We start from the raw sequence: 16,254 nt of genomic DNA, 5'->3' as shown, positions 1-16,254 counted from the left end.
TATAAAATTTTTTTGGTACATATATATAAAGATTTTAATGAACAAGATTATAATATTACCTAATTGGAAGTTATTCCGGTGTACAAGAAGCTTTTTTCATTAGTTAACATATATTGTGTCACTTAGCTTTATCGTACTTTTTTTTTTTTTTGTTTATACAGTATCTCTCAACCACTCAATCAATCCAAATTAATTTATCATACTATTTCTTTTAAAATTTGATTATATAACTTGTTCTGGCAAAGATATTGCTCTTGATTTATACGTCGGTCTGATGGTACGATAAGAGCTCCTGAGCCGACGTTATCCTCGTGAACTCGAACCCGAGCGTGGTACCTGCAAAAAGGACTCCGACGCTCAAGTCAGTGATAGAATAAAATACCACTAAAACCAAAGATATAAGATTGGAGACGAGCAGTATAGGGCAAAACCGAGTAGTTCTATCGAGTGAGAGTGTGTTGTTTTTCATGTCTCCGTTCAATGTTTTCTGTTCGGATTTATAGGCTCAGCGTGGAGCCTGATCGGTCAGCATATTCCGAGATTTCCGCGAGTGGATTGATCCGGATATGCTGGCAAGTACGCTGGCTCCGTGATTCGAGTATATGGGCGGTTTTTGAAAGGCGACCGTTGCATCGAGGTATATCTCGGACGTGGCCGAGATTCTTGGGTGCAGTACACAGCCCCCAAGCTTGACTTGGTGTATGCGGCAAGTTGAGCTTTTTGAAGATATACCTCGGCGCAGAGAGGCTGAATAGCTGAGCCCCCAAGCTCAACGAGCGTACAAGCTTGGGCTAAAAACTCAAACGGATTTTTTTTTATGAGTGCATTTTGAAATGCCCGTTCTTATTTGTTTTTGGAAAAAGTGATTTTTGTCACTTGGTTGACCAGGCCGTGATTTAATGTGCACGTTTACCAATGTGCAAGCTTAACCGTTTCCTTCTCGTAACTGAATGATTTAGTATATTCCCATTAAAGTAGTGGGTTGTAATTGATTATTGTCAAACACGAGTCTTCAGGTGTTTTGCAAAAAAAGTTTTTGGTGAATTAGGGACCATGTCTTCCAGAGGTTAGTCTCCTTGTCTTCTTCCTGTGTTGCATTTTTTCTTTCGAGTTTCGTTTGTTTTTCCTGAAAAAATGGTTAAAGAAAGAGAGAAAGAGAAATTGAAGGTTGCTGAGGAGGATAAGGAGAATCCCTACCATTGGGTTCACGACAACGTAAAGACTCGGGCTTCCTCTTACTGTAATCAGGAGTCGGTTCAGGGTTTGGTTCCTGCTAAATTTGTGAGAACTGGGTCTGATGTTAGTTTCGAGTTTCTTCTGTGCTCCGGTCAGGATAGGGTTTGTGAGAGGAGGGGGGATTGGGGTTACTTTTATATGTATATCCCCTGTTTATCTGAGCTGCATGTGAAGTTTCCATTTGCAGATTTTGAGTGTAAAGTTTTGATTCAGTTTAACTGTGCTCCTTCACAGTTACACCTGAACTCGTGGGCGTTTTTGCGCGCGTTTGAAGTTCTTATGAATTTCTTGAATGTTGTTCCTTCACTGAATGTTTTCTTTTCTCTTTTCCAGTCCAAAGGGGTTCGGAAGGGACTTTGGGTTTTTCTAAGTAGTTTTCCTGGTCGCTCTCTCTTTTTACTTTACAAGTCCTCTTTTAAAAACTTTAAGTCTATGTTTGTAAAAATTCGTGCTTTGGAGACTGTATATCCCTTCTTCCTTGATGAAGAAATGATAGAAAAGTTCCCTCTGTATTGGTGTTCGGAGCCTTTGCAAATTCTTGAGGCTGATGATATGAGCGAGGAAGAGGATTGTCTTTTGGAGTTTCTGATTGAGAATTTTGCTGCTGGGAGATGTTTGCCTATTCCTGATTTATTGAAATTCGATGCGAAAAATGATTTTGAAGGGCTGAAATTATATATAGGTACTGTTGTTTGTGCAAGTTTTTGCGTTGTTCTGTTATATGTTTACTGACCTTCATATTATTTTCAGGTAGTAAGATGCCTAATCTGAATCCTGCCAAATTCCAAGCTTTTTTGAAGAAGAAGGGTGAAAGTAGTGGGAGTATTTCTGGGGTTGTGAAGGAGGCTGTCGAGGATGCTGCATTTTCTACTGCCCAGGCTCCTCCCTCGCCAAAAAGAAGGAAAACCGTCTCGGAGAATTCACTGGAGGTGATTTCCGAGGGTGATCAGAATGTTGCCGTGAAATCTGTTTTTGATCGGCAATGTCGGCTGCATGGTTTCCTGCCTGGTGCGAACCCTCACTCGCTCTGGAGTGATCAATTCCCCTTGGCCGAGCTTGCGGATCGCATTTCCCAATTTCCTGGGGATATGGCACTTACTCGTCGTGTGGGTTTGGAGGGGATGGGCAAGTTCATCCAAGTATGTAATTTTGTTTTTCTTTTTGTTCTCTATTTATTTGCTAGTTTGCTGAGGTTATCTTGTTCTGCCTAGATTGTTGCATCTCGACTTCTTTGCGTTGGTCGTACTACGGAGCTGTTAAGTTTGGAACAGCAGGTTCTGATTGATAAAGCTGCATCCTCCGAGCTTTTGTTAAATGAAAAGGAAAAAGCTGTAAGTGATGTCACTGCTAAGGTGAAAGAAAGGGAAGATGAAGTAGGGGACCTGAAGGAACAGATCAAGTTACTGAAGAAAGAGAAAGAAGACGAAGTGGGACGTCTTCATGGGCAAATCAGGATGCTCCAGGCTGATTTTATGGAAAATAACAGAGTTAAAGGTGAGATGACTGCTCGTCTTAACGAGCTTGAGGAGGAGAAGATGGACATGTTTTTGGCCGGATTTGACCGTGCTGTCAGCCAAGTTTTACTGTTCGCCCCCGAATTTGACGTCGGGCGGCTGAATGTTGCAAAGACTGTAGTGAATGGTCGGCTTGCTGATGATGAGGGCGTCGAAGACCAGGATGAGAGTGTTCCTCCTCCTTGATGGAAATTTTTATGTTTTATTTATTGTAGTTTGTTGTTTGTGTTGGAATATTTTGAACTTTGTTTCCGACTTTGTTTGTCGGCCTTTGTATGTTTTGTGAATGCCTGTTTAGTTCTCATGCTGACTTTCATGGATACTGAATATTTCATCGGCGTGTCCGGCCTTATAAGGTCGGTTTTGGTAATTTGATATGCATTAAAGCTTTATATTGGTTGTGAAATTGAATTGTCTATTATGTGAGATGGTCGGCCTCGTTAAAACCTGTCCGAGTAAATCCTCCTTAGGAAAAAACCTCGTGATCAGGAAAAAGAGTACCTGGCCAAATCACTATTACAAATAGAATTTAGTTGTAATACATTTTCAGGGATGAAATGTTCCATGTGTTGGGGAGGGGTGTTCCTTCTATTGTTTCCAGACAGTATGCTCCTTTTCCAATAACTTTAGAGATTCGAAAAGGACCCTCCTAATTTGCGGCTAACTTTCCTTGACCTGGCGGTTTCCGTACATCTTCCATTCGTCGCATAACTAAGTCTCCCTCTTGTAGTGTTCTCGGCCTTACTCTTTTGTTGTATTGTTTCTTTATCATTGTTTGCATGGCTTGCTGCCGTAGTTTAGCCAGGTTGCGTTCTTCGTCTATTAGGTCGATTTCGGTTGCTCTTTCCGTCGAGTTGTCTTCTTCATTGAAGTATTCGGTTCTGCTGGATCCTTGGCTGAGTTCGACTGGTATTATACATTCTGTTCCATACACTAGTCGGAATGGGCTTGTATTCGTTGTTGTATGTGGTGTTATGTTATAGCTCCATACTACTTCTGGTATGAGCTCGGCCCACCGCCCCTTAGCATCTGTTAATTTCTTTTTTAATGCCTGCAAGATAACTTTGTTAGCAGCTTCTGCGAGCCCGTTGGTTTGAGGGTGCTCGACAAAGGAAAAATAATGTTTAATATGCAGATCTGTAAGGTATGATGCAATTTTTCTATCGGTGAATCGCCTGCCATTATCAGATATGATTTTCCTAGGTAAACCGAATCTACATATTATCGTTTTTCAAATGAAATTTTGTACCTTTTTGGCTGTGATCTTTGCTAGGGGCTGTGCTTCAACCCACTTTATAAAGTAGTCGATGGCCACAAGTAAAAATTTTACCTGTCTCGTCGATATAGGGAACGGGCCGAGTATATCCATCTCCCACTTATGGAACGGCCAGCTGATGTTTGATGCATGCAGCAGCTCGGCCGGGTTGTGGATGAGTGGTCCGCACCGTTGACATGCATCGCAGCGCTGTACTTTGTTGTTGCAATCCTTTCTCATTGTTGGCCAGTAGTAGCCGGCTCGTAAGGTTCTTGTGACTAGGCTTCTACTTCCAGTGTGGTTTCCGCAGATTCCGTCGTGCAGTTCGTTTAAGACATTTTCCGCTTCTGCCGGCCCGAGACATTTCAGAAGGGGTCTAGAGATTCCTCGTTTGTATAGCTCGGCTCCCAGCAGAGTATACTGAGCTACTTTGTATCTGAATGACCTTGGTTCCTCTCCTTCTGGTATGGCTCCGCTTCTTATGTAGTTGACGAATACATTTCGCCAGTCTTCTTCCTGCGATATGCTAAAGACAGATTTTGTCTCTAAACTAGCTTCTGTTAACGTAATATGATGAAGCTTTTCCGTTTGTTCGGTTAATATGTGCGTGGCTAGTTTTGACAGGATATCAGCTATGTAATTCTCCTCCCTAGGTATGTGTAATATTTCAAATTTTTTGAAAGACTGTACTAGGGTTTTTACCGAGTTTAGATATCTTTCTAAGAGTGTGTCTCGTACCTGGAATTGGCCGCTTACCTGTTGTACCACTAATAGTGAATCGCAGTGAACTGTCAGAAAAGAGATTCCGACCTCCTTAGCCAATCGTAATCCAGCCAGCAAAGTTTCATATTCGGCTTGATTGTTTGTTGTTTGGAAGAGGAATTTGATCGACTGCTCAGCTTGTACCCCTTCATCATCCTTTAGAAGGATCCTTGCTCCGCATCCGTTTTCATTTGACGTGCCATCTACATATAAGTCCCAATTTTTGTTCTGTTCATTTTTGCATGTAAATTCGACTACAAAATCGGCTAGCCCTTGAGCTTTAGGCGATCCTCTTGACTGGTATGATATGTCAAATTCCGAGAGATCAATCGCCCATTTCGTCATCCGTCCTGCCAAGTCTGATTTTGAGAGTATTTGTCGTAAAGGGTGCCCCATGCGTACTATGATCGGGTGCGTCTGAAAGTAATGTCTCAGGCAGCGAGCTATTATCACCAAACCGAGTGCTAGTTTCTCTATCGTTGGATACCTAAGCTCGGCGTCCTGTAGGACTCTGCTTACGAAGTATACCGGGTGTTGCTCGTCCCCTGTTTCTGTTACGAGGACAGAACTGATAGTGTTAGCTGAAATTGAAAGGAAAAGTAGTAGTGGTTTACCTTGCTCGGGCTTCTGTAATATAGGTGGTGATACTAGTATTTGTTTGAACTCAGAAAATGCTCTTTCGCAGTCAGTCATCCATGTGAATTTTTCCGACTTCTTTATTGTTTTGAAGAAATGATAAGATCTTGTTGCCGCCGCTGGTAAGAATCTTGATAATGCAGCCAGGCGCCCTATTAGTCGCTGGACCTCCTTAATTGTTGTTGGTGATTGCATGTTTAATATGGCTTGGCATTTATCTGGGTTAGCTTCTATACCTCGGTTTGTTAACAGAAAACCGAGGAACTTTCCTTGTTTTACTCCAAACGCGCATTTTTCGGGGTTGAGCCTCATGTTATGTGTTCGTAGCTGTTGGAAGACTTCTTTTAAGTCAGCTTCGTGCTGTTCTTCTGAGCTGGATTTGACGACCATGTCATCGACATAGATTTCAATATTTTTTCCGATTTGGCCTTTGAATACCTTGTCCATTAGTCTCTGATAGGTGGCACCTGCATTTTTTAGTCCAAAAGGCATTACTTTATAACAGAAATTACCTTGGTCGGTTATGAATATTGTTTTATCTTCGTCGTCCGGGTGCATTTGGATTTGGTTATATCCTGAGTAGGCGTCCATAAAGCTTAGCACTTTGTATCCTGAGGTATCATCCACGAGTCTGTCGATGTTCGGAAGAGGATATGAGTCCTTTGGGCAGGCTTTGTTCAGATCCGTGAAATCCACACACATTCGCCAGCTTCCCGTGTTCTTCTTTACCATAACCACGTTGGCCAGCCATGAAGAGAATCGGACTTCTCTGATGAAACCTGCATTGAGAAGTTTCTGTGTTTCTATTGCTGCTGCTCTCCTTCTTTCGTTTCCCAAGTTTCGTTTTTTCTGACGTATAGGTCGGGCATTCGGGTTAATTGCCAGCTTGTGGCAGATGAAGTTTGGGTCGATCCCCGGCATGTCGGCTGGTGTCCAAGCAAATAGGTCAGCATTGTCTTTCAGGATGTTCTTCAAATTTTGCTTTCTCCCTGCAGAAAAAGCTGATCCAACGTTAGTATATTGATTGTCTGTATGTAGTTGTACCTTCTCCAGGTCGTCTGTTGGGGAAGGTCGGTCGTGGTCATCTCTTGGATCCATGTCGGTTAGTCACGGGATATGTTCTGAGTTATATACCGAGTTTATCCTCGGGATTGTCTCTTTTGCGGGCCTCAGTACACTCGCATTGTAGCATTGCCTGGCTTCTCTGTGATCAGCATGAACTGTTGATATTGTGTTATCCTGCAAAGAAAATTTGACGCACAAGTGGACAGTGGAGACGATGGCTCCGAAGGAGTTCAAGGAGGGGCGCGCCAAGATGATGTTGTAGGGGCTGGCGCAGTCGACCACTAGAAATTGAATATCCAGGGATTTGGAATTTGGTGGCTCTCCTAATGTTGTTCTCATCCAGATATAGCCCGATATAGGGACTCTTTCGCCCAAGAAACCTGCCAGCTCCCCTCCTGATGGTTGTAGTGAATTGTCGCCCAGTTGCATCTTTTTGAATGTAGAATAGAACAGGACGTCGGCGCTGCTTCCTGGGTCGAGCAACACCTTTTTCACGGTTAACGGTCCCATGCTCACTGAAATTACGACTGGGTCATCTAGGTTTGGCGCTCTTAATTTGAAGTCAGTGGCGCCGAAGTTGATGGTGGCTGAGGAGGTTGGTTTTGGGGAATTTTGTCGGGTTCCTTCCATCATCATCATGGCCTTGTAACTTCGTTTCCTTGCTGTGCTCGTTATTCCTCCCCCTGCGAATCCTCCTGAGATGTAGTTTATGACTCCTTTGGCGGTTGGGGTTTCGACTGGGTCTCGCCACGATCCCTTGTCCCTGCGGTCCTAGTTATGCTTCGGTTTGCTTGTATATGCTTCCTTTTGATTCCTTGAGCTGATGTACTTGTCTAATAGCCCCTGTCGTGCCAGTCTTTCCAACAAATCCTTGGCAGCCACACACTCGTCTGTGGTGTGACCAAACTTTTGGTGGAAAGCACAATGCTTCCCTTTGTCCACATACCTCTGGTCCTGGTACGTTCCAACCTTGACTGGCGGCTTGATTAATCTGTTGTGGAGTATGTCCTTTATAATATCTTCCCTCCTTGTGTTGAACCTGGTATATGAATCAAACTTTGGAGTTAGTTTAAAAGATTTTCTATGTTCTTTGGTGTTAGACCTGTTTGACTTGTCCTCGTCTTTTCGCGAGGTCGGCCTTTCGTTCCTTTGTGTCTCGCGAAGTTCTTCTATTTCAATTTGTCCCGTAGCTTTGTCTCGAAATTCTTCCAGCGTCTTTGGCTGGGCCACAGCTATGGCTTCTTGGAACTTCCCTGGTCGGAGCCCACTTTTAATGGCGTGTAGTTGTACTTCTGAGTTTAGGTCGGGAATCTCCATGGCCGCCGTAGTGAAATGCGTCATATATTCCTTGAGGCTTTCGTTCAGTTCCTGCTTGATGGTACTTAGATAGTCCGAATCTCTGACATATATTTTTGATGCCGCGAAATAATTGATAAACATCTTGGCGAACTCGTCGAAGCTAGTTATGGATCCTGCAGGCAAATTAGAGAACCATAGTAGGGCGGCTCCATCCAAAAAGGTGGGGAAAGAGCGGCATAAAATGGGGTCGCAATCGCTATTGAGGAACATCATGGATTTGAACTTGGTGACGTGGACCTTCGGATCCCCAATGCCTTTGTATGGAGTCAGGGTCATTGGGAGTGTGAAATTCAAGGGCATTTTGTAATTCATTATCTCTTCAGAGAATGGATTAGCTCGTCTCCTCCCGTTCTTGGGGAGAGTTTCTGCTGTTTTAGCATTGGATTCTGACTAATGCTCTTCGTCCTGCTCGGGATTCGCCTTTTTGCTATGCTCCTTCCGATCTCCGTTGTTTTGTATGGCCGCCAATAGTTCGGCCATTCGTTGATTTTCTGCCAGTAGCGCGGCGTTTGCGGCAAGGAGATCGGTGTTCGCCTGGGTAGAGTGATGAGTTTCGGAATGATCCATCATCGTCCTATTCCTGCGATAAAGAAAGGGAAAGAAAAATGTGCAGATATGGGTAAGCTTTTATAAACGGATATATTCTCAGGGGGGAGAAGCTTAACGTCGGCCCCACGGTGAGCGCCAAATGTTCTGGCAAGGATATTGCTCTTGATTTATACGTCGGTCTGATGGTACGATAAGAGCTCCTGAGCCGACGTTAGTCCTGAGCCGACGTTATCCTCGTGAACTCGAACCCGAGCGTGGTACCTGCAAAAAGGACTCCGACGCTCAAGTCAGTGATAGAATAAAATACCACTAAAACCAAAGATATAAGATTGGAGACGAGCAGTATAGGGCAAAACCGAGTAGTTCTATCGAGTGAGAGTGTGTTGTTTTTCATGTCTCCGTTCAATGTTTTCTGTTCGGATTTATAGGCTCAGCGTGGAGCCTGATCGGTCAACATATTCCGAGATTTCCGCGAGTGGATTAATCCGGATATGCTGGCAAGTACGCTGGCTCCGTGATTCGAGTATATGGGCGATTTTCGAAAGGCGACCGTTGCGTCGAGGTATATCTCGGACGTGGCCGAGATCGGCCGAGATTCTTGGGTGCAGTACATAACTATTAGACGTTAATAAATAATTATTTTGTATTTTTTCTTAGTAAGTGTATTTGCAAGAGAACAGTGTTATATTCTATAAAATAGTATTCCATATGATCTGATACCTTAATAAAATCGTATCCTACTAAAATTTTAGCAGGTATTCGTATTATTCGAGATACAAAGCATTTTAATGGAGCCTAAATTCAAATAGCGCATATATTTTTAAGTTCTTATATATATATATATATATATATATATATATATATATATATATATATATATTGTGTTTGCTTGAAAGGAAATCAAATAGGTTCTTGATTAAATAAACCACCAATAACTAAAGGGAATAAGTATATCCTTAAATAAGAAAGATTAATTAATGTTAAACAACTCAGACGGGTTTTCTTAATTAGTGTTCTTTCTAAAACCTCAAACAACTGAACAGAATCTTCTTTAGAGGATAACGCACGTTTATGATCAATGCCCTTCCTTACCTACCAAACATGTCTTCTCCTCTATTTTATATTTTTAATGAAAATGCTAATAGAAAATAGAACCAAAAAATACTCAAAACTCAGTAATCTTGCCACTTCAAATTACCTCAATTTTGCAATTTAAAGCCTTCGATGAAACTATTGGCAGAACTCATTTTCAAACGTTTAATCATAGGGAGACTTGTAGCCATTCAATGCCTGAACGTTCGTGGTAAGAATGCAATCAGAAAACTTATGGTTCCCAGAATAGTTTTACATTTTCTAAAAGGAAATGGATATTACAACTCTTATTTTGATAATGTAACTCCTTTTTTCTACAAATTCATGCAAACATACAATGCAAAAAATTCAGGTATGGAGTGGCATTATCATTTTCCTTTTTAAAATTTTATAAGTCACAGGAAACATGTTGTAATGCTCCTAAAACAACATAATGGAACTTAGATTTGCTTTCCTAGTATTTCACTCAGTAACAATTCATACAACATAAACATTTTCATGCTTACCCATTTAAGATAAACAATATTTAACCAGCACCCTTAAAAGAACCAAAAATCGATGGGGGAAGGGGGAAATGAATGCTAACTTATGTACAAGCAGCGGAAGCAAAGCACTGATTAGGGATAATATACCTATTGTAAAGCAATCTGGGAAAATAATTCCTCCAGCTGATTTTCCTTTATCACGACACCATGTTTCTGCGTATAAAGTTCATGTTTGATCGAAGTGAAATCAGTAGTAGCATTTGCAGCAGATATGTTCATGTATTCATTCAGATTATGCACTGTTCCGTCTGCACAAACGAAGAACCATAAGCATGAAGAACAACAACTTACATTATATAGCATGATATTTTCTTTTCCCAGTATAAACAAAATAGCACAATTCCTAAACTTGAACGTTACCCTAACAGGTTACCTTTTGATATTAACAGAAAATTGTTTGGTAACTGCATATGTAATGAATATAACTGGATTGGACCCAATTACAAGAGTTGGGCTAAGTTCTGAGTGAGAACAGTATGAATAGGATATCGGTATTATAACACTCATTATATGAATTGTGAAATATCTTAGAACTTTCTTCTCATTGATTACATTCCTCTCTTATATATGATTCATCCCTTTTCTATGATCTATTTCAACTATATCTTCAGTTTCCCTAATAATTCTACAAATGTTCCATCCAATTCTATAATTATAGTAATTCCAATATCAATCCTGTTATATCATAACATAGTGGAATTAAATTAACATATCCTGGCTTCATCGATAAGAATAGTGATCACTTGGTCAATGTACTCAATTCCAAAATCGAGCCTGCTATAAGTTTTGCTCTTTTATAGGTCCCCTTGCAAGTAACTAGATAACAGTTGGAAGAAATCCATCTCTTTGATACACTGACTTAGGATGTAGTACTCAATAATGAGTAAATGGTCAAAATCGTCTCAAAAAGATCACTCATTCTCCAAATTAGTACCCGAAAGATTTTTTTAATCAAATTCGCCCGTGAAAGATTTTTAGTAATCACATTCATCCTTCCATCTATTCCTTAGCTGATGCCATTAACGAAAGTTGATGTGGCCCGTTAAGTAACATCTCAGCACATTGCTAAACAACACCATTTTGATGCTAGAGTGGGGGATTGATTGAAATGGTGCCATTTTGACCATCAAAACCTATACCTCTTCAATTCCTCATATTATACCTTCACTTCACTCTTTTCATTCCATAACAAAACACTCTGATTCTCTAACCTTGACATTTCATCTTCACACAAGAGAAGAGGAAGAAGCTTTCTTCATCGGCGTCATTTATCAAATGAAAAACTAGATAATGTATGCCAGGGAACGTATTAATCCATTTACAGAAAACAACTTAAAACAAACCCACAACAAAACCAAGGAAAAGAGAAGAACCGCTTCAGCGATTGGGGCCAAATTCGAAGTCGAGCTCATCGGCCTCGTAATCGTCCAGCAGGACCATGTTCCTGTCAGGCTTCTTGCTGAGAAAGGAGGACAGGTCATCATCCAAATAAGAAGCTTCTTCCTCTGCTTCTGCTTCTGCTTGATGGTGGTTGTTGATTCTCTGGGTCTAAGGTGTGTATTGAATTTGGCATATTTTCATTTGGGTCGGTTTGCCCTTTTACTCATGCAATGAATTAGTTTTGATTTTGGTTAAGGGTTTTGATTTTCAGGGCTATTGTTGAAAAAGCTACGATTTTTTCAATTGTTTTAAGTTTAATAGGAAAAATTGAGATCGGGTTTGTGACATTTGTGATGGGTTGTGGCGTTGGGGTTGAATCTAGAAGTTTCATTGGAAATTGTCCCTTGAGTTGACTTTTGTGGATGCAGAAGATCTGATGTGCTGTGAATTTCTAAAATTTAGGAATGCTCAAGTTGATTTAAATCTCTAGTCACTCAATGATGTTCATCTCTACGATTGAATTTTTATTTAGTTTGCAAATGTTTTTCTCTTTAAAAGTTTGGCAATTTAGCTTTGCTATCTGATACCATATGGAATTAGTATTAATTATTAGGTTTCAAATCATGATCTGGACTTGTTTGTGGTTTGTGTGCCTATCTTTTGGTTTTGACCACTACATAATTTTGGGATTAGGGTTCATCAATTGGAAACTTATTTGATCTAATTTCAAAAACTTGTAATGTCAGCAGCCAATTAGGACTGCCAAGTGTGTGTGCTGAGATGACACTTAACACTTAACAGGCTACATCAGTTTTCCTTTACGGCGTCAGCTAAGGAATAGGCGAAAGGACTTAACGTGATTAACTAAAAATCTTTTAGGGAGGAATTTGGTTAAAAGAATCTTTCGGATACCAATTTGAAGAATGAGTGACCTTTCAGTAACGATTTTGACCATTTACTCAATCAATATCATAAGTTTACAGTGATGCTATTTTAAGTTTGATGAATGTTAAAACTTAGAACCAAAGTCAAATTGAATAAGGCAGGAGTATAAAATACATCAGATTTCAGAACCGTGTGAAATTGGCATTTAATATTATCAAATTTTTAGTCAACAATGGTTTTATACAAGGTAAGAGGAGCAAATATTGGCTGTATAACCATACATATATACGATGATCAACACTATTAGTCCAAAATAGTCAAGATTTACTTCTCTCAAACTTAAAATTAACGGATCCTCTCCTTATATATGTGTGTGCGTGTGTGAAAGCAAAGCATCTTAATTTTGTAAAAGAGTTCAAGTCATTACCTTCAGCAACAATGGGTTCATGCTGAGGAGGTTCTTGCATCCAGTTTCCATCAGAATCTTTCATGTGTCTTCTGTCGGATGCAAAACATCGAAGGAATATCGGAGCATGCACAACACGAAATAACCTGATTTCAAAAGAAACCAAACTCTAATGCTTTAGTGTAAAATATAACCAATCAAAATTCCATGAGTTATTTTGAAATCCTGAAAGGACAAGGCCAACATAATAAAATGCCATGAACAAATAAATTTTGAAACCAAAATATTGAATAGGTGGCATATGCTTGATTAGAACATGTTCTTAAACATACCTTGAACGTATTTAATAGCATGAAAAATGGTTGTTATGACCATGCATACTACTGTAAACCTTTTCATAGTAAGAGGTTGATTAGTCAACCAAGAATGAGCATTTATCAAACAAAAGATTATTTAAACAGTGCAGTCTTTGATGCAATCATGATTGCAGATGCTGTAATTGTGAGTTCAATTATGGTTGTCATGACACACATTCTGATTATTGCAGTGTAGAATATTTCGAGTTTATAACTTGAGATAGATCCTGTTGTGGATCAAATGCCATCCATTAGATACTCGACAATTGGGGACCGATATAGTTCCATTGGGGGGGTGTAAAAAAGAAGGAAGCTAGTGTGGCATAAGTACCTATTAAAATCAGAAAATAGCTTGAAAGATGGCCGAATTGTTTCAGATATATATGAAGGTAGAGGGGAAGGAAAAGGAAGACTTGAATCTAAATCCCAAACTTGAGGAGGGCCACCTCCTTGATTTATCTGTAATGACAATTACGAGAAAAGTATATCAATGATCTGTGCAATAACCATCTAAATATACAATAAACTGATTTTAAAATTCCGTAAACCAGTTGCCTCAACTCATTGGAAGGAATACATATTTCGTGATACCTGAATGCAAATTACATGATAATCCCAGAGAATAACGCCATCTGCTCTGTGGCTAGCCTTCTGATTCCAGAGTGGGATCTATAGAAGGAGAGACATTAACAGGTGTTAATTATTATCATTTTGGAACAAAAATGATAAATAACTCTTCAATCTTATGTAGCACAGACAATGATAGACGGTGGACAATGAACACAAGACACGTAAAAATTTACTAAAAAATACTCGTTATTCATAATTTCAAAAATTCTCTCCTTAATTTCCTTGTTCATAATAAAAAAAATACTTAAGGTATAATAAAACATATCAAAATTTCTTGCTTTCTTCATATTTCAAATTTTAAATGATTTTCACTTTGTTGTATCCATTCTTGACCAAGACATTAAGAGTCTTTTTTTTTTTTTAATTGTACAAGTGCAGACACTTGTTAGAATGTTAGCATCTCCTGTAAGGTACAACGCATACACATATCAGACATGTAAGAATGGTAATGTGCCTGTGCCTTATTGCTACAATTCAAGTGCTTATAAATTGCAGTGCAACAAAAGAAAGGGTTGCAGAGACTTAAACATGTAATCAATACTCTGTCCACATACCATTATTAAAGCATGAGGAATTGAGGATACTGTGTGTCCACTTGTGCTTTTGTGTGTGTGTTTTGTGTGATGAAAGCTTAATAATGGTTATGTTCCAATACTTTGGTCATGTTGAACCTGCTAATAGTGCAGAATCAAAGAATTATTTCCTTTCACAGAAGCATTATTTCCTCCACATATTCACGGGTGCAAGGTGAATCACCTTGAACAAGAAAACTAGCAAGCAAATTACAAATCTCCCCTAAGACTAAGAATAAATAATAATGTATATGAAATGGCACATGCCTGCTTCTTTTCATTGGAAATGAAAACAACAAAAATATCAGATCCTTCAGCATTGGCTATCCCATCAGTGCACAACTTCTTGCAAAGCAAATATACATTCTCCTCACTGCAAATAAATCACAGGAAGAAAAAAAATAATCATCATAAGTAGATAGCAGAGCTGGAATATCAGCTTTAGAATGAAGATGAGACTCAATATGGTAGTCAACAATGAACATGCATATAGTTAGGGTCTTGTTAGATGTATGAAGAATGCAACATCATCGCTATTTTTTTTATTGATCCCTACCAATGGAGAATAGGAAATCAAATCAACGCTAGTCAAGAGTGAAGATGTTGATAAATAGTAAATTAGTAACTGAAGTTAAGAACATAGTACAAACATAGAATTCATCACACACAAAATGTTAGTTGACGTCTACACCCATTCCGCTTAATTGTGCAAAAAATAATTAAAAAATTAAATAGAGGCTAAACATGATAAAGGAAAAGGGGGTCCTGTAAAGATTCTCCATGGAAAAGAAAACACAGAACCAAAACCCAAAACCCTAGAGAGAGAGGAGTTGAACCGGGGGCTTACCAATAAAAAGGGGTATGGTGGAAGTGAGAAACATCCGAAATTAGTTGCTCCATAGTTGATGTTGTTGCTCCTTGATCAGCACCCTTCCAATCCAACACCATAGATCCGTGCTGTGTGTGTGTCTGTTCTTTGTTTCTAGAGCAAAAGTGGTCATGAATAAATTACACTTCAAATTCGTTATACTATTGGAAAAAAACCCATTTATACCCTTGAACTTTGCGAAGTAGATAAAAATACTCATCAAACAACACACTAACCTTATCTCTATAAAAAATAGGTTTTATGTGAGAAAAGTATATAAATTCTATTTTTTTTATTTTTTAATAAAATTTTAAATTATTCTAACTCTTTATTTTGAGTAAAATATCAACTCGATCCTGTCTATTTTTTTTAATGACATCGCAACTCTTAACCAAAAACGTAATCTATTTTGGTCTCTGACTCTGTGTTTCATCTACCAACGCGATCCTTCTATCACTTTCACGGCGAAAACTCGACGAAAATTACTGACGTGTGTAGGCGAGTGGATGATATGGATGGCTTGGGTGGTTACGTGGAAGATGGAAGCCCACGTGGCTAGGTGAAATGGACAGGGTCCTTTCTGTCCTCGTCCACAACACAAAAATGCCATCGTTTTGAGGTTTCCAGGCGTCGTTTGGTTTCGCGCCTTATATGTTATCCCCTAAAGACCCCTTGATCCTCTAACACAATTACATTCTAAACCCTAGCAGACAACTCTCTTCTCCATCAAGGCAGGAGTGAGTGGTGAAAAGCTTGGTGACAAGGTTGCTGACGAAGCTTCTGACGGAGACGTAGACGGTTGTTGGACGGCGCTGTTGACGGAAGTTAAACGGTTCGGCACACAGCACTGATTGCTGAGGTTGGTGTCGCTACTGTCCCTTTCATTGTTTTGCTTGTGTGTGGTCCTCATTCTACAATTGTTATTTGCATTCAGCCATGGTGGGGTAGAGAGAGGTTAAAATATTGTTTCTTTTACTATATCCTAGAAGTTTTATGTATTTAAATAAGATGAAAGTATAGAGATGTGTTAAAAAATTATTGAAAGTTGGAACAGATTATTAGGATTGGCTGTTTAAATTGATGTAAGATTGAAGAAACTGCATTAGTCCAGTTAACAGTGAAGAATACTGAACCCCAACTGATT

At 39.5% G+C, this 16,254-nt stretch overlaps 3 protein-coding genes across 5 annotated transcripts; all 3 read right to left on the bottom strand.

Moving 5' to 3' along the window:
- Nucleotides 1–6,510: 6,510 nt before the first annotated feature.
- On the bottom strand, nucleotides 6,511–7,107 carry LOC112730189 (uncharacterized). The gene has a single exon (XM_025780288.1). The coding sequence runs from the start codon at nucleotides 7,105–7,107 to the stop codon at nucleotides 6,511–6,513; it is 597 nt and encodes a 198-aa protein (XP_025636073.1).
- A 132-nt stretch (nucleotides 7,108–7,239) lies between these two features.
- LOC112730188 (uncharacterized) lies at nucleotides 7,240–8,103 on the bottom strand. The gene has a single exon (XM_025780287.1). It carries the CDS (start codon nucleotides 8,101–8,103, stop codon nucleotides 7,240–7,242), a length of 864 nt encoding a protein of 287 aa, XP_025636072.1.
- Nucleotides 8,104–8,619: 516 nt separating this feature from the next.
- LOC112727608 (protein N-terminal glutamine amidohydrolase) lies at nucleotides 8,620–15,283 on the bottom strand. 3 transcript variants are annotated; one of them, XM_025777424.1, is made up of 7 exons: nucleotides 15,090–15,283; nucleotides 14,510–14,615; nucleotides 13,632–13,709; nucleotides 13,372–13,499; nucleotides 12,706–12,830; nucleotides 10,101–10,261; nucleotides 8,620–8,637 (listed from the first exon to the last, which is right to left on the bottom strand). In XM_025777424.1, the coding sequence occupies exons 1-6, from the start codon at nucleotides 15,188–15,190 to the stop codon at nucleotides 10,101–10,103; spliced, it is 699 nt and encodes a 232-aa protein (XP_025633209.1). In that variant the 5' UTR covers nucleotides 15,191–15,283; the 3' UTR covers nucleotides 8,620–8,637. The 3 variants fall into 3 exon arrangements, with proteins under 3 accessions (XP_025633209.1, XP_025633208.1, XP_025633207.1); XM_025777423.3 differs by lacking the exon at nucleotides 8,620–8,637 and adding an exon at nucleotides 9,313–9,666; XM_025777422.2 differs by lacking the exon at nucleotides 8,620–8,637 and having other exon boundaries at nucleotides 9,900–10,261.
- Nucleotides 15,284–16,254: the final 971 nt, after the last annotated feature.

Source organism: Arachis hypogaea, chromosome 12 (assembly GCF_003086295.3).
Source record: "Arachis hypogaea cultivar Tifrunner chromosome 12, arahy.Tifrunner.gnm2.J5K5, whole genome shotgun sequence".
NCBI lineage: Eukaryota > Viridiplantae > Streptophyta > Magnoliopsida > Fabales > Fabaceae > Arachis > Arachis hypogaea.
The sequence above is the reverse complement of the archived record's forward strand: the minus strand, read 5'-3'. Positions and strand labels throughout refer to the sequence as shown.